The sequence below is a fragment of the Scyliorhinus canicula genome, unplaced genomic scaffold, assembly GCF_902713615.1.
Source record: "Scyliorhinus canicula unplaced genomic scaffold, sScyCan1.1, whole genome shotgun sequence".
NCBI lineage: Eukaryota > Metazoa > Chordata > Chondrichthyes > Carcharhiniformes > Scyliorhinidae > Scyliorhinus > Scyliorhinus canicula.
This window is the reverse complement of record NW_024055931.1, coordinates 50,840-63,085: the sequence shown is the minus strand read 5'-3', so window position 1 is coordinate 63,085 and position 12,246 is coordinate 50,840. Positions and strand designations below refer to the sequence as shown.

At 55.2% G+C, this 12,246-nt stretch overlaps 1 protein-coding gene across 1 annotated transcript; it reads left to right on the top strand.

Moving 5' to 3' along the window:
* The first annotated feature begins 5,086 nt into the window (after window positions 1-5,086).
* Window positions 5,087-10,312, top strand: si:ch211-196f5.2 (uncharacterized protein LOC556372 homolog). The gene is made up of 2 exons (XM_038788734.1): window positions 5,087-5,685; window positions 9,956-10,312. The coding sequence occupies exons 1-2, from the start codon at window positions 5,307-5,309 to the stop codon at window positions 10,057-10,059; spliced, it is 483 nt and encodes a 160-aa protein (XP_038644662.1). The 5' UTR covers window positions 5,087-5,306; the 3' UTR covers window positions 10,060-10,312.
* The last annotated feature ends 1,934 nt before the right edge of the window (window positions 10,313-12,246 follow it).

Sequence of the window (12,246 nt, the reverse complement as noted above, 5' to 3'; positions counted from 1 at the left end):
GGTGTTTGGAGATATCTGCCTGGGTCCCTGTTAGATTTGGCGCTGCTCCTTAAAGGTCCACATCCGCTGCTTTCCTCCGCATGCTGGCTCCTGGTTTTATTGTTAATGACAATCGATTAAGGGGCTGGTTTAGCACACTGAGCTAAATCGCTGGCTTTGAAAGCAGACCCAGGCAGGCCAGCAGCACGGTTCAATTCCCGTACCAGCCTCCCCGAACAGGCGCCAGAATGTGGCGACTCGGGACTTTTCACAGTAACTTCATTGAAGCCTACTCGTGACAATAAGCGATTTTCATTTCATTTCATTTTAATAAGAATAATCTTTGTTGTCACAAGTAGGCTGACATTAACACTGCAATGAAGTTACTGTGAGAATCCCCCAGTCGCCACATTCCGGAGCCTGTCCGGGTCACAGAGGGAGAATTCAGAATGTCCAATTCACCCAACAGCACGTCTTTCGGGACTTGTGGGAGGAAACCGGAGCACCCGGAGGAAACCCACGCAGACACGGAGAGAACGTGCAGACTCCGCACAGACAGTGACCCAAGCCGGGAATCGAACCTGGGACCCTGGCGCTGTGAAGTGACCACTGTGCGGCCCAACATGATCGTTGTCGCGATCATCATTACTGAGATGAGCGGCATACAATTCCAGATTTTGTTCAATTGAATCAAAATTCCAGCGGTTGCCGTGGGTGGGGTTTGATCCCCTTTGATGGCAGAACGGTATTTCACACTGGCCGGACAATTAACGGGGCAGGCAGTGTCAACTCGAGCGCTTCGGGGAGAGGCTGACGCTGCTCGGGGAGGGGGAGGGAGGGCACAGGCCTGGAGTTTCTAATGTACCGGGAGGGCGACGTGGACAGCCACTCACGAAGCTGCAGACCCGTGAAAAATAAATAGCAGCGGGAGAAACAACGCAAAGTGTGTCTGTGTTTATATTTATTTCAGCCTCGGACAGAACCAGAGGGGCTGGTTTAGCATAGGGCTAAATCGCTGGCTTTGAAAGCAGGCCAGCAGCATGGTTCAATTCCCGTAACAGCCTCCCCGAACAGGCGCCGGAATGTGGCGACTAGGGGCTTTTCACAGTAACTTCATTTGAAGCCTACTCGTGACAATAAGCCATTTTCATTTTCACTTTCTGCCACAGATTGAGGTTGGAACAAAGATGTAAAAAGTCCACCCGGCCAATGGGCCTCCCTCCCATCCCCGCCACCCGTACAGCCACCCGGGCAGCCAGCTGTATAAATCCACGCCCTGATTGGCCCCGAAATGGGCTGAATCACCGGCTCGACTGTCAAAGTCGGCAGCGGGCTCGCTGACTGTAATGTGGCGCGGGTTCACCATGAGGGTGGGGATGTGCGGCCAACGGCTTACCCCAGGATTTCAGCCTCTTCCGCACCCGGATCCCGCCCGAGCAACGGGAAATTGACGCCTTTGAGCCTGGCCGGTGCCCGTCTGAACAGTCCGTCCTGATGTTAAAATGGAACTCCAGTCATCCCCCAAATTGATCTAAAGAGTCACAGAGTCTTTACAGCACAGGAGGCTGCCCTTCGGCCCATCGTGTCCGTGTCGGCCATCAAGCACCTATCTATACTAACCCCATTTTCCAGCATTTGCTCCATTGCCCTTGTACGCTTTCTTTGCACCTTTTCAAGGGCTCGTCTAAATACTTCTTAAATGTTGTGAGGGTTCCCGCCTCCACCTCCCTTTTCAGGCGGCAAGTTCCACATTCCCACCTCCCTCTGGGTGAAAAGGCTTTTCCTCAAATCCCCTCCGAATCTCCTGCCCCTTACCTTAAATTCGATGCCCCCCCTGAGTTATTGACCCCCCTCTGCTAAGGGGGAAACGTTGCTTCCTGTCCCTCATCATTTGGAACCTTCTGCGTCATTATTCCAGATTTGATCTGAATTGAACTTAACTTCCCCCAGCTGCCATTGATGGGATTCGAACTTGTGTCTCTCGCCTGTCCCCTGACAGCATTAACCTGAGATCTGGGACCGTTACCACTCGGGCACCATTCCCCCTTCACACAATGGTGGCCTATAATACAAGAGCAGGGAGGTTATGTTGGAGCTGTATAAAACACTGGTTAGACCCCAGCTGGAGTACTGTGTGCAGTTCTGGTCACCTCACTATAGGAAGGGTGTGATCGCACTGGAGAGGGTGCAGAGGAGATTCACCAGGATGCTGCCTGGGCTGCAGAGTTTCAGCGATGAAGAGAGGCTGCATAGGGCTAGGGTTGTTTTGCCTGGAGTGGAGAAGGCTGAGGGGGGTGGGGTTCCCGATCGAGGTGGATAAAATTATGAGGGATGTGGACAGGGTGGATAGGAAGCAGCAGTTCCCCTTCGTTGAAGGATCAATAACGAGGGGGCACAATGCTAAGTTGAGGGGCAGGAGGTTGGTCGAGGATCTGAGGAAAATGTTTTCACCTAGAGGGTGGGGGGGGGGAATGTGGAATGTACTGTCTGGGGAGGGTAGTTCAAGCAGGAAACCCCACAACCTTTAAAAAGATGTCTGGAGGAGCTCCTGAAATGTCAGAATATTCACAGATATGGGCCAAGTGCTGGAAAGTGGGATTCGTGTGGATTGAGTGTAGTTTTGTCAGTGCAGGATTGGATGGGCTGAAGGGTCCCTTCTGTACTTTGAATGCTCAATCGCTCTGCCAAACTGGACACAATAGTCCAGCCGAAGCTTGCCGCACAAGCATTAACGTAACCCCCTTCCGTTTGCACTCAAAGCCCCGAGTAATAAGGTTTAAGAGTGCTGTCTGCTTTATTCACCAATCTCTGAGGTAATTTAGTGAATGGTCCCAGGTATGGAGGGATCGTCTTAGGAGCAAAGGTTAAACAGGTTGGGACTCTACTCATTGGAGTTTAGAACAATGAGAGGTGATCTCATTGAAACAGACAGGATTCTTAAGGAGCTTCACAGGGTAAATGCTGAGAGGATGTTTCCCCTCATGGGAGAGTCTAGGCCCAGAGGGCATCGTCTCAGAATAAAGCGGTACCAATTAAAGCTGAGATGAGGAGGAATTTCTCCTGAGGATTGTGAGTCTTTGGAACTGTGGGGACATTGGGGAACTGTGGGGACAACCGTGTATTTAAGGCTGAGATAGATTCTTGATCAGTGAGGGAGTCCAGGCTTACGGGGAAAGGGCAGCAAAGCGGACGTGCGGAATGTTAAACCAGCCATGATCCTATTGAAATGAGGAGCAGATTCAAAGGGCCGATCTCCAGTTCCTATTTCTGACGGTTCTTACGAGCACATCCTGCCACCTTCGAGGGTTTGCCCTCTACCCCCAGCTCCCCATCCCGGGGCCTCCAAGTTTTCAGGTGGCCCCGGAGGAGCCTGTGTTCCCCTTGCTGATGTGCGTTAATGTTTACGGTACGTGAGGTTTCGTTCCCCTCCTTGGTCTTTTGCGGGGGTATTTAAGGGATGCGGTTGGGGAGGTGGAGGGGGGGGGGATTGGTGGGGGGAGTGGAGGACGGAAAGTGGGGCCCGAGCCCCCGTGATCAGCCCCGATCGGGTTGAATGAGGGAAGTAGGCCAGACGGGCCGAATGGTCTACTTCCCCCACCCCCACGTCTGGCTGTTGAGGCAGAGAAATGGCTGACATTGTGCCGGGAGACATGACGGTAAAAGAGGCCAACAGCGAAAACAAAACTCTCCAAGGGCAACGGTGGCACAGTGGTTAGCACTGCTGCCGCACAGCACCAGGACCCGGGTTCAATTCCGGCCTCAGGTGACTGCACGTTCACCCCGTGTCAGCGTGGGTTTCCTCCGGGTGCTCCAGTTTCCTCCCACAGTCCAAAGACGTGCAGGTTAGGTGGATTGGCCAAGATAAATTTCCCCTTAGTGTCTAAAAGGATAGATGGGGTTCATAGAATTTACAGTGCAGAAGGAAGTCATTCGGCCCATCGAGTCTGCATTGGCTCTTGGAAAGAGCACCCTACTTAAGCCCTATCCCCATAACCCAGTAACCCCTTCTAACCTAAGGGCAATTTAGCCTGGCCAATCCACCTAACCTGCACGTCTTTGGACTGTGGGAGGAAACCGGAGCACCCGGAGGAAACCCACGCACACACGGGGAGGATGTGCAGACTCCACACAGACAGTGACCCAAGCCGGGAATCGAACCTGGGACCCTGGAGCTGTGAAGCCATTGTGCTATCCACAATGCTACCATGCTGCCCTGTTATGGGATTAGAGTGGGGGAGTGAGCCCACGGAGGGTGCTCTTTCGTAGGGTGGGTCCAGACTCGATGGGCCAAATGGCCTTCTTCTGCGCTGCAGGGATTCCATGAATAGCATTAAGTAATAGCACAGTGGGCTAAACAGCTGGCTTGTAATGTAGAATAAGGCCAGCAGCGCGGGTTCAATTCCCGTAACAGCCTCCCCGAACAGGTGCCGGAATGTGGCGACTAGGGGCTTTTCACAGTAACTTCATTTTGAAGCCTACTCGTGACAATAAGCGATTTTCATTTTTTTTCATTTCAATTCTAACTGACGGCAAGGTGGTGAAGGGTAAAAAGTAAGGAACTTCCGCAGTTTCGGCAGCGGTAATCCCGGGATCAACGCGTTTTGAATTTGATTCGCGAGCCTTGAAACTTGTGCCACTGTTCAAATAAGCGCAGAACTAAAGTCTCACTGGGTTAGATAAAGTTGGATTTTTAAAATAAATTTAGTGTACCCAATTAATTTCTTTTTCCCAATTAAGGGGCAATTTAGCGCGACCAATCCACCTACTCTGCACATTTTTGTGGGTTGTGGGGGCGAAACCCACTCAAACACGGGGAGAATGTGCAAACTGCACACGGACAGTGACCCAGAGCCGGGATCGAACCTGGGACCTCAGCGCCGTGAGGCAGCAGGGCTAACCCACTGTGCCACCGTGTTGCCCAGGTAAAGTTGTGTGAGGTAGAGTTTGCATAGGGTACAATCCAAATTGTGACCGATTTGTCTGTCGCCAGTTGAAGCCCATGGATGCTCCTGCGTCAAACCTTCTGTCGCACTGGCTGGTGGCGGGGGAGTTAACAGGAGCGGAGGGATCTCTGTGCCAAACGTTGAGGGGGGGGGGGGCTGCTCGAAAACCGCTGGCTGGGCACAGCAGAGGCCTTCGAAAACTGACACCTCGGTGTCTCTGCTGTGTGTCCCATGCCTCCTCCCATCCATCACCCTCCCGTGCTTGGCCACTGGTGCTGAGCCCGGGAATGCAGTGTGAAATGTCTCCGGAACGTGTCGAAAGGGAGGGAGAGAGAGCTGCATATTTAAGGGACAGACCATCTCCCCTCCCTCTGCCGCCCTGGTATGGGGACCGTGCAGCGGGCAGAGCTCCAGGTGCCAGTCCCATACGTGCTGGCGCTCCCCATCCAGCTCTGGGAGGGGGGAGAGATCCCCCGGACGGAGCTGGCCCTGGAGGGGCTGGGGATCCGGCCGGAGGAAGTCAGGGAAAGGCTGGTCCGCCTGGAGAGCCAGCGCACCCGGGTCAGGACGGCGCAGGGCCGCCTGAAGGAGCGGGTGCTGTGGGCGGCGGAGGTCAGTCTGCAGGTGCGGGACCCGCGCACCGGCGGCACCCAGGAGATCCGCTGCGGCAGCGAGGGGCGGCCCGATAGGAGCTTTTTCCGCACTCGTGTGGAGCTGCGTCCGTGGATCAGCAGGACCCAGGTGGACTGGCTCACGGAAGCAGGTAAGGGGGGGGGGGGGGAGCTCCCCTTTTCCAAGGAGTTACAGATTCTCCAATCTACCCTCGTAACTGCACTTCCTCATCCCTGGGACCATGTGTGTCAGAGTCAGTGTGAGTGTGTGTGTCTGTGTGTGTGAATACTGTGTGTGAATACTGTATGTGAGTGTGCGTGTGACTGTGTGTGAATGTTGTGTGTGTGCGTGTGACTGTGTGTGAATACTGTGTGTCTGTCAGTGTAACTGTGTGTGTGAATACTGTGTGAGTGAGTGTGACTGCGTGTGAATACTGTGCGTGTGTGTAACTGTGAATACTGTGTGTCTGTCAGTGTAACTGTGTGTGTGAATACTGTGTGTGCGTGTGACTGTGTGTGAATGCTGTGTGTGTAACTGTGTGAATACTGTGTGTGTCTGTCAGTGTAACTCTGTGAATACTGTGTATGTGCGTGTGACTGTGTGTGAATGCTGTGTGTGCGTGTGACTGTGTGTGTGAATGCTGTGTGTGTGCGTGTGACTGTATGTGTGAATGCTGTGTGTGTGCGTGTGACTGTGTGTGTGAATGCTGTGTGTGTGCATGTGACTGTATGTGTGAATACTGTGTATGTGCGTGTGACTGTGTGTGTGAATGCTGTGTGTGTGTGAATGCTGTGTGTGCATGTGACTGTATGTGTGAATTCTGTGTGTGCGTGTGACTGTGTGTGTGAATGCTGTGTGTGTGCGTGTGACTGTGTGAATACTGTGTGTGTGCGTGTGACTGTGTGAATACTGTGTGTGTCTGCTTGTTACTGTGTGTGAACACTGTGAGTGAGTGTGACTGTGTGTGAATACTGTGTGTGTTTTGCGTGTTACTGTGTGTGTGTGAATACTGTGTGTGAGTGAGTGTGACTGTGTGTGAATACTGTGTGTGTCTGCTTGTTACTGTGTGTGTGAATACTATGTGAGTGAGTGTGACTGTGTGTGTGAATACTGTGTGTTTGTGTTTGTTCCTGTGCGTGTGTGAATACTATCTGTGAGTGTGACTGTGTGTGTGAATACTGTGTGGGTCTGTGCGTGTTACTGTGTGTGAATACTGTGTGAGTGAGTGTGACTGTGTGTATGAATACTGTGTATGTCTGGGAGTGTGACTGTGTGTGAATACTGTGTGAGTGAGTGTGACTGTGTATGTCTGTGAGTGTTACTGTGTGTGAATACTGTGTGAGTGAGTGTGACTGTGTATGTCTGTGAGTGTTACCGTGGGCGCGATTCTCCCAAAGGGAGACAAAACGCCGACGCCGGAGTGAAAACCGGAGTTTCACTCCGGCGTCGGAGGCCGCTCCTCACCCCCTATTCTCCCACCCCCAGGGGGCTAGGAGCAGCGGTGCGTCAATCTCACGCGCCGGGCCTTGACACCCGCATCAAAGCGGCGCTGCCTGAATGACGCGGCCGGCGGCGCCTAAATGACATCACCCGCGCATACGTAGTTTGCCGTCCTCCCCTCCGCTGCCCCGCAAGACATGGAGGATTGATCTTGCGGGGCGGCGGAGGGAAAAGAGTGCGTCTTTGAGAGACGCCGGCCCAACGATCGGTGGGCACCGATCGCGGGCCAGACCCCTCCTGAGCACCCCCCTGTTGCTCGATCCTCCCTCCGCCCCCCACAGGCCCCACACTCACCGGTCGCCCGCTGTTCACGCCGGCAGCGACCAGGTGTGGTTGGCGCCGGCGTGAACCGGTCGGATTAGGCAGGCCGCTCGGCCCATCCGGGCTGGAGAATCGGCGCTCGACCGGAGCGGCGATTCTCCGAGCGGCCTGTCGCAAAACGCGACACGCCGATTTGGGGGGTGGGGGGGGGGGAGAATCGCGTGCGGGTGCCAGGGCGGCGTGGCGTGAATCGCCCGCCACTCCCGTGATTCTCCCCCCGGCGTGGGGGTCGGAGAATCGCACCCTGTGTGTGTGTCTGTGTGCATACACACTCCGCGGCCTGCGGTGGCCGTGCTTTACAACATGGCACTGGCTGTGCGCGGACCCGGCCTGCCAAAACCTGCCCCACTGTAACCCCCCCCCCCCACCGCCCAGACCAGTCCCCCCAGTCCCTGTCCGCGGATCGGCTTCCCCCCCTCGACTGTGACCGGGGGCAGGGCATGGGGGCGGGGCCTCAGGGCCGGAGCATCGGGGGCGGAGCATCGGGGGGCGGGGGCGGAGCCTCAGGACGCGGAGCCTCGGGGGGTGGAGCCTCAGGACGCGGAGCCTCAAGGCCGGAGCATCGGGGGCGGAGCCTCAAGGCCGGAGCATCGGGGGGCGGAGCCTCAAGGCCGGAGCATCGGGGGCGGAGCCTCAAGGCCGGAGCATCGGGGGGCGGAGCCTCAAGGCCGGAGCATCGGGGGCGGAGCCTCAAGGCCGGAGCATCGGGGGCGGAGCCTCAAGGCCGGAGCATCGGGGGGCGGAGCCTCGGGGGGCAGAGCCTCGGGGGGCGGAGCATCGGAGCCTCAAAGCCGGAGCATCGGGGGGCGGAGCCTCGGGACACGGAGCCTCGGGGGGTGGAGCCTCAGGACGCGGAGCCTCGGGGGGCGGAGCCTCGGGGGGCGGAGCCTCAGGACGCGGAGCCTCGGGGGGCGGAGCCTCAGGACGCGGAGCCTCGGGGGGCGGAGCCTCGGGAGCCTCAGGACGCGGAGCCTCGGGAGCCTCAGGACGCGGAGCCTCGGGGGGCGGAGCCTCAGGACGCGGAGCCTCGGGGGGCGGAGCCTCAGGACGCGGAGCCTCGGGGGGCGGAGCCTCGGGAGCCTCAGGACGCGGAGCCTCGGGCCGTCCAGACTGCGTGCGGTGCGCTCCCCAACGTTTTTGAGGCGGTGGAGCATCGCAAAAACGCACCGCCCCCTGATTCCGACATAAAAACGCAATCTCCGGCCGATCACCGAATGTGATTCTGGCGTCGGTGATCGGAGAATCCAGCTGTGTGTGTGTTAGAGACTGTGTCTGTGAATGTGTGTGAGTCTGTGAGAGTGAGTGTGTGAGAAAGTGAGTGAGAGAGTGAGAGTGTGTCTGAGAGTGTGAGTGAAAGAGTGAGTGAGTGTGTCTGAGAGTGTGAGTGAGAGAGTGTGAGTGAGTGTGTGCGTGAGTGTGTGAGTGTGTGTGTGTGTGTGAGTGAGTGAGAGTGTGTGTGTGTATGAGTATGAGTGTGTGTGAGAGTGTGTGTGTGTGAGTATGAGTGAGTGAGTGAGAGTGTGTGTGTATGAGTATGAGTGTGTGTGAGAGTGTGTGTGTGTGAGTATGAGTGAGTGAGTGAGAGTGTGTGTGAGTGTGTGTGTGTGTGAGTGAGTATGAGTGTGTGTGTGTGTGAGTGAGTGTGAGTGAGTGTGTGTGTGAGTGAGTGTGTGTGTGTGTGTGTGTGAGTGAGTGTGAGTGAGTGTGTGTGAGTGTGTGTGTGTGTGTGTGTGAGTGAGTGAGTGAGTGTGTGTGTATGAGTATGAGTGTGTGTGAGAGTGTGTGTGTGTGAGTATGAGTGAGAGTGAGTGAGAGTGTGTGTGAGTGTGTGTGTGTGTGAGTGAGTATGAGTGTGTGTGTGTGTGAGTGTGAGTGAGTGTGTGTGAGTGTGTGTGTGTGTGTGTGTGAGTGAGTGAGTGAGTGTGTGTGTATGAGTATGAGTGTGTGTGAGAGTGTGTGTGTGTGAGTATGAGTGAGAGAGTGTGAGAGTGTGTGTGAGTGAGAGTGTGTGTGTGTGAGTATGAGTGAGTGTGTGAGTATGAGTGTGTGAGTGAGTGTGTGTGTGTGAGTGAGTGAGTGAGAGTGTGTGTGTGTATGAGTGTGAGAGTGTGTGAGTGAGTGTGTGTGAGAGTGTGTGAGTATGAGTGTGTGTGAGAGAGTGAGTGAGTGAGAGTGTGAGTGTGTGTGAGTATGAGTGTGTGTGAGTGAGTATGAGTGTGTGTGAGTGTGAGTGTGTGTGAGTGTGTGTGAGTGTGTGTGAGTGTGTGTGTGAGTGAGAGAGTGTGTGTATGAGTATGAGTGTGTGTGAGAGTGTGAGTGAGAGTGTGTGAGTATGAGTGTGTGTGAGTGTGTGTGAGTGTGTGTGAGTGTGTGTGTGTGTGTGTGTGTGAGAGTGTGTGTGTGTATGAGTATGAGTGTGTGAGAGTGTGTGTGTGTGAGTATGAGTGTGAGTGAGAGTGTGAGTGAGAGAGTGTGAGTGAGAGAGTGTGAGAGTGTGTGTGAGTGAGTGTGAGAGTGAGTGTCTCAGCAGTTGCAGTGTGTGTCAGAGCTGCTGAAGCTGGACGTCTCTGGGTGACCCGGTGTGTCTGCTGCTCTTTCAGATGGAGCTGCAGAGGGACCTCCGGTGGGTGTGGAGCTCATCGTTCAGACCGCGTCCGACTCCCCCTTCCTTGGGAAGGAAGCCAAGGAGCAGCAGAGTGGCTGAAAGCCCCCAGCCCGACACCGCCTTCCACAGGATTCCTCCAGGGTCCCGACAGAGGAAAAATAAATGAAACCGCAATTCTGCTGGACCTGCCATGCGAAGGCTGAGGGGACACCTCGATCACCTCCAGACTCGTCAATTCCAGCGTGCTGCCCATCGCCCTCCCTCATTCCACCCGCTGTAATCTGCCGTTCATCCGAAACTCGGCTGCCCCATGTCCCAGCCTGCAGCACCCTCGCTCCTTCATCACCCCCACCGCCCCTTCATCACCCCCACCGTCCCCCTCCCCCCCCTCCCCATTCTGTTCACTGAACCACACCGGCTCCCAGTCCAACAACTCAACCTTAACGTTCCTGATCCTTGTTTTCCAATCCCTCCCTTGTCTCGCGACTCCCACCTCCCCCATCGCTCCACCACGAGTGGTCATGCCTTCCGCTGCCTGGGCGTCCCTCCTCCCCTTCCCTCTCGACTCCCCTCCCCTGCCTCCACCCCACCCCCAAGCCCTGGAATTCACTCCCTAAACCTTTCTCTGCCCCCTCCCCTCTTTATCTGATAATGGGCAGCATGGTAGCACAGTGGATAGCACTATGGCTTCACAGCGCCAGTGTCCCAGGTTCGATTCCCGGCTTGAGTCACTGTCTGTGTGGAGTCTGCACGTTCTCCCCGTGTCTGCGTGAGCTTCCTCCGGGTGCTCCAGTTTCCTCCCGCAGTCCAAAGACGTGCAGGTTAGGCGGATTGGCCGTGATAAATTGCCCTTAGTGACCAAAAAGGTTAGGAGGGGTTATTGGGTTACGGGGATAGGGTGGAAGTGAGGGCTAAAGTGGGTCGGTGCAGACTCAGTGGGCCGAATGGCCTCCTTCTGCACTGTATGTTCTATGTTCCATGTTCCATGATTCTTAAAACCCACCACCTCCACCCAGCTAATGGTCACCTGCCCGAAACGCCGGGTGCACCAGGCAATTCCCTGGGGCTGCCGGAAGGTTCTGTTGGTTGGCTTCCCTCTGGCAGGTGGCGGTGCCCAGGCCGGGTGGGGGGTGGGGGGCTGAAGCAGGAGCTAGGTGGTGTTGGATGGATAGGCCTGAGGCCTAGGCTGTTACCCAGAGAGGGCCCCCAGCTGGTAGGGAGACAGAGGATGTTTGGTCAGCACCGAATCACCCTCCTCAACCAACACCTCCCACCCCCCCCCCCCCCCCCCCACCCCCCTTACCCTTCATTACGAGGAGCCCCAAACACCAGAGATACCATTCTGGTTGTGACAAGGTAACACACCTCACATATGCACCAACATGGGGAACAAAGGGAGCCAGCCCTTTGAAGGGGAACGTGCTAAAATGGAAGATTATGAACCCGTGCATCCCTCTCTCCGCTGTGCTTCCAGTCCGGTCTTTTAGCCCCAATCCCAGTTTTCCGAGATTGGGAATATAGGACACAGGGTTGGGATCACCAGCCAGCACTCCCAGCCAAACGCACTCCCGGGTGGCTGGCCGAGCAACATTGCACCACACGGATCAGGGGCAGGAACATAGACCACTCAGCCCCTCCAGCCTGCTGCACCATTCAATAAGTTCACGGCTGATCTGACTGTAACCTCAACTCCACATTCCCGCCGACCCCCCGATAACCTTTCTTGCTTATCAAGATTCTATCCGGCTCTGCCTTCAAAATATTCACAGTCTCTGCTTCCACTGCCCTTTGAGGAAGAGAGTTCCAAAGACTCACAACCCTCTGCCTTAAATGGACAAGTTGTTACTTTTAAAGTGACTTTAATTTCTACATTCTCCCACAAGAGGAAACATCCTTTCCACATCCACCCTGTCAAGGCCCCTCAGGATCTTATACGGTTCAATCAAGTCACCTAAACTCCATTGGACACCAGCCCAGCCTGTCCAATCGTTCCTCATAAGACCAGCCCCAATTCCAGGTATGAGTCCAGTAAACCTTCTCTGAACTGCTTCCAACACATTGACATCATTCCTTAAATGAGAGCAATACTGTACACAGTGCTCCAGATGTGGTCTCACTAATCTCCTGTATAACTGAAGCATAACCTCCCTACTTTTGTAATCAAATCAGCCACGAGATTGTTACTTGAAGCTTTTCCACAAATGTACTTGTCTGATTGGTGCCACGAGAATAAAAGACCAAACGGTGTTGGAAACCTTTATCCTTTCTTTGTGTTTTCTCTGGCTA

Excerpts from the sequence above, each read along its gene's own strand:
- si:ch211-196f5.2 (XM_038788734.1), top strand. The coding sequence starts at position 5,307 with ATGGGGACCGTGCAGCGGGCAGAGCTCCAGGTGCCAGTCCCATACGTG. Across the intron at positions 5,686-9,955 it reads GGACTGGCTCACGGAAGCAG|ATGGAGCTGCAGAGGGACCT; the intron begins GTAAGGGGGGGG and ends CTGCTCTTTCAG.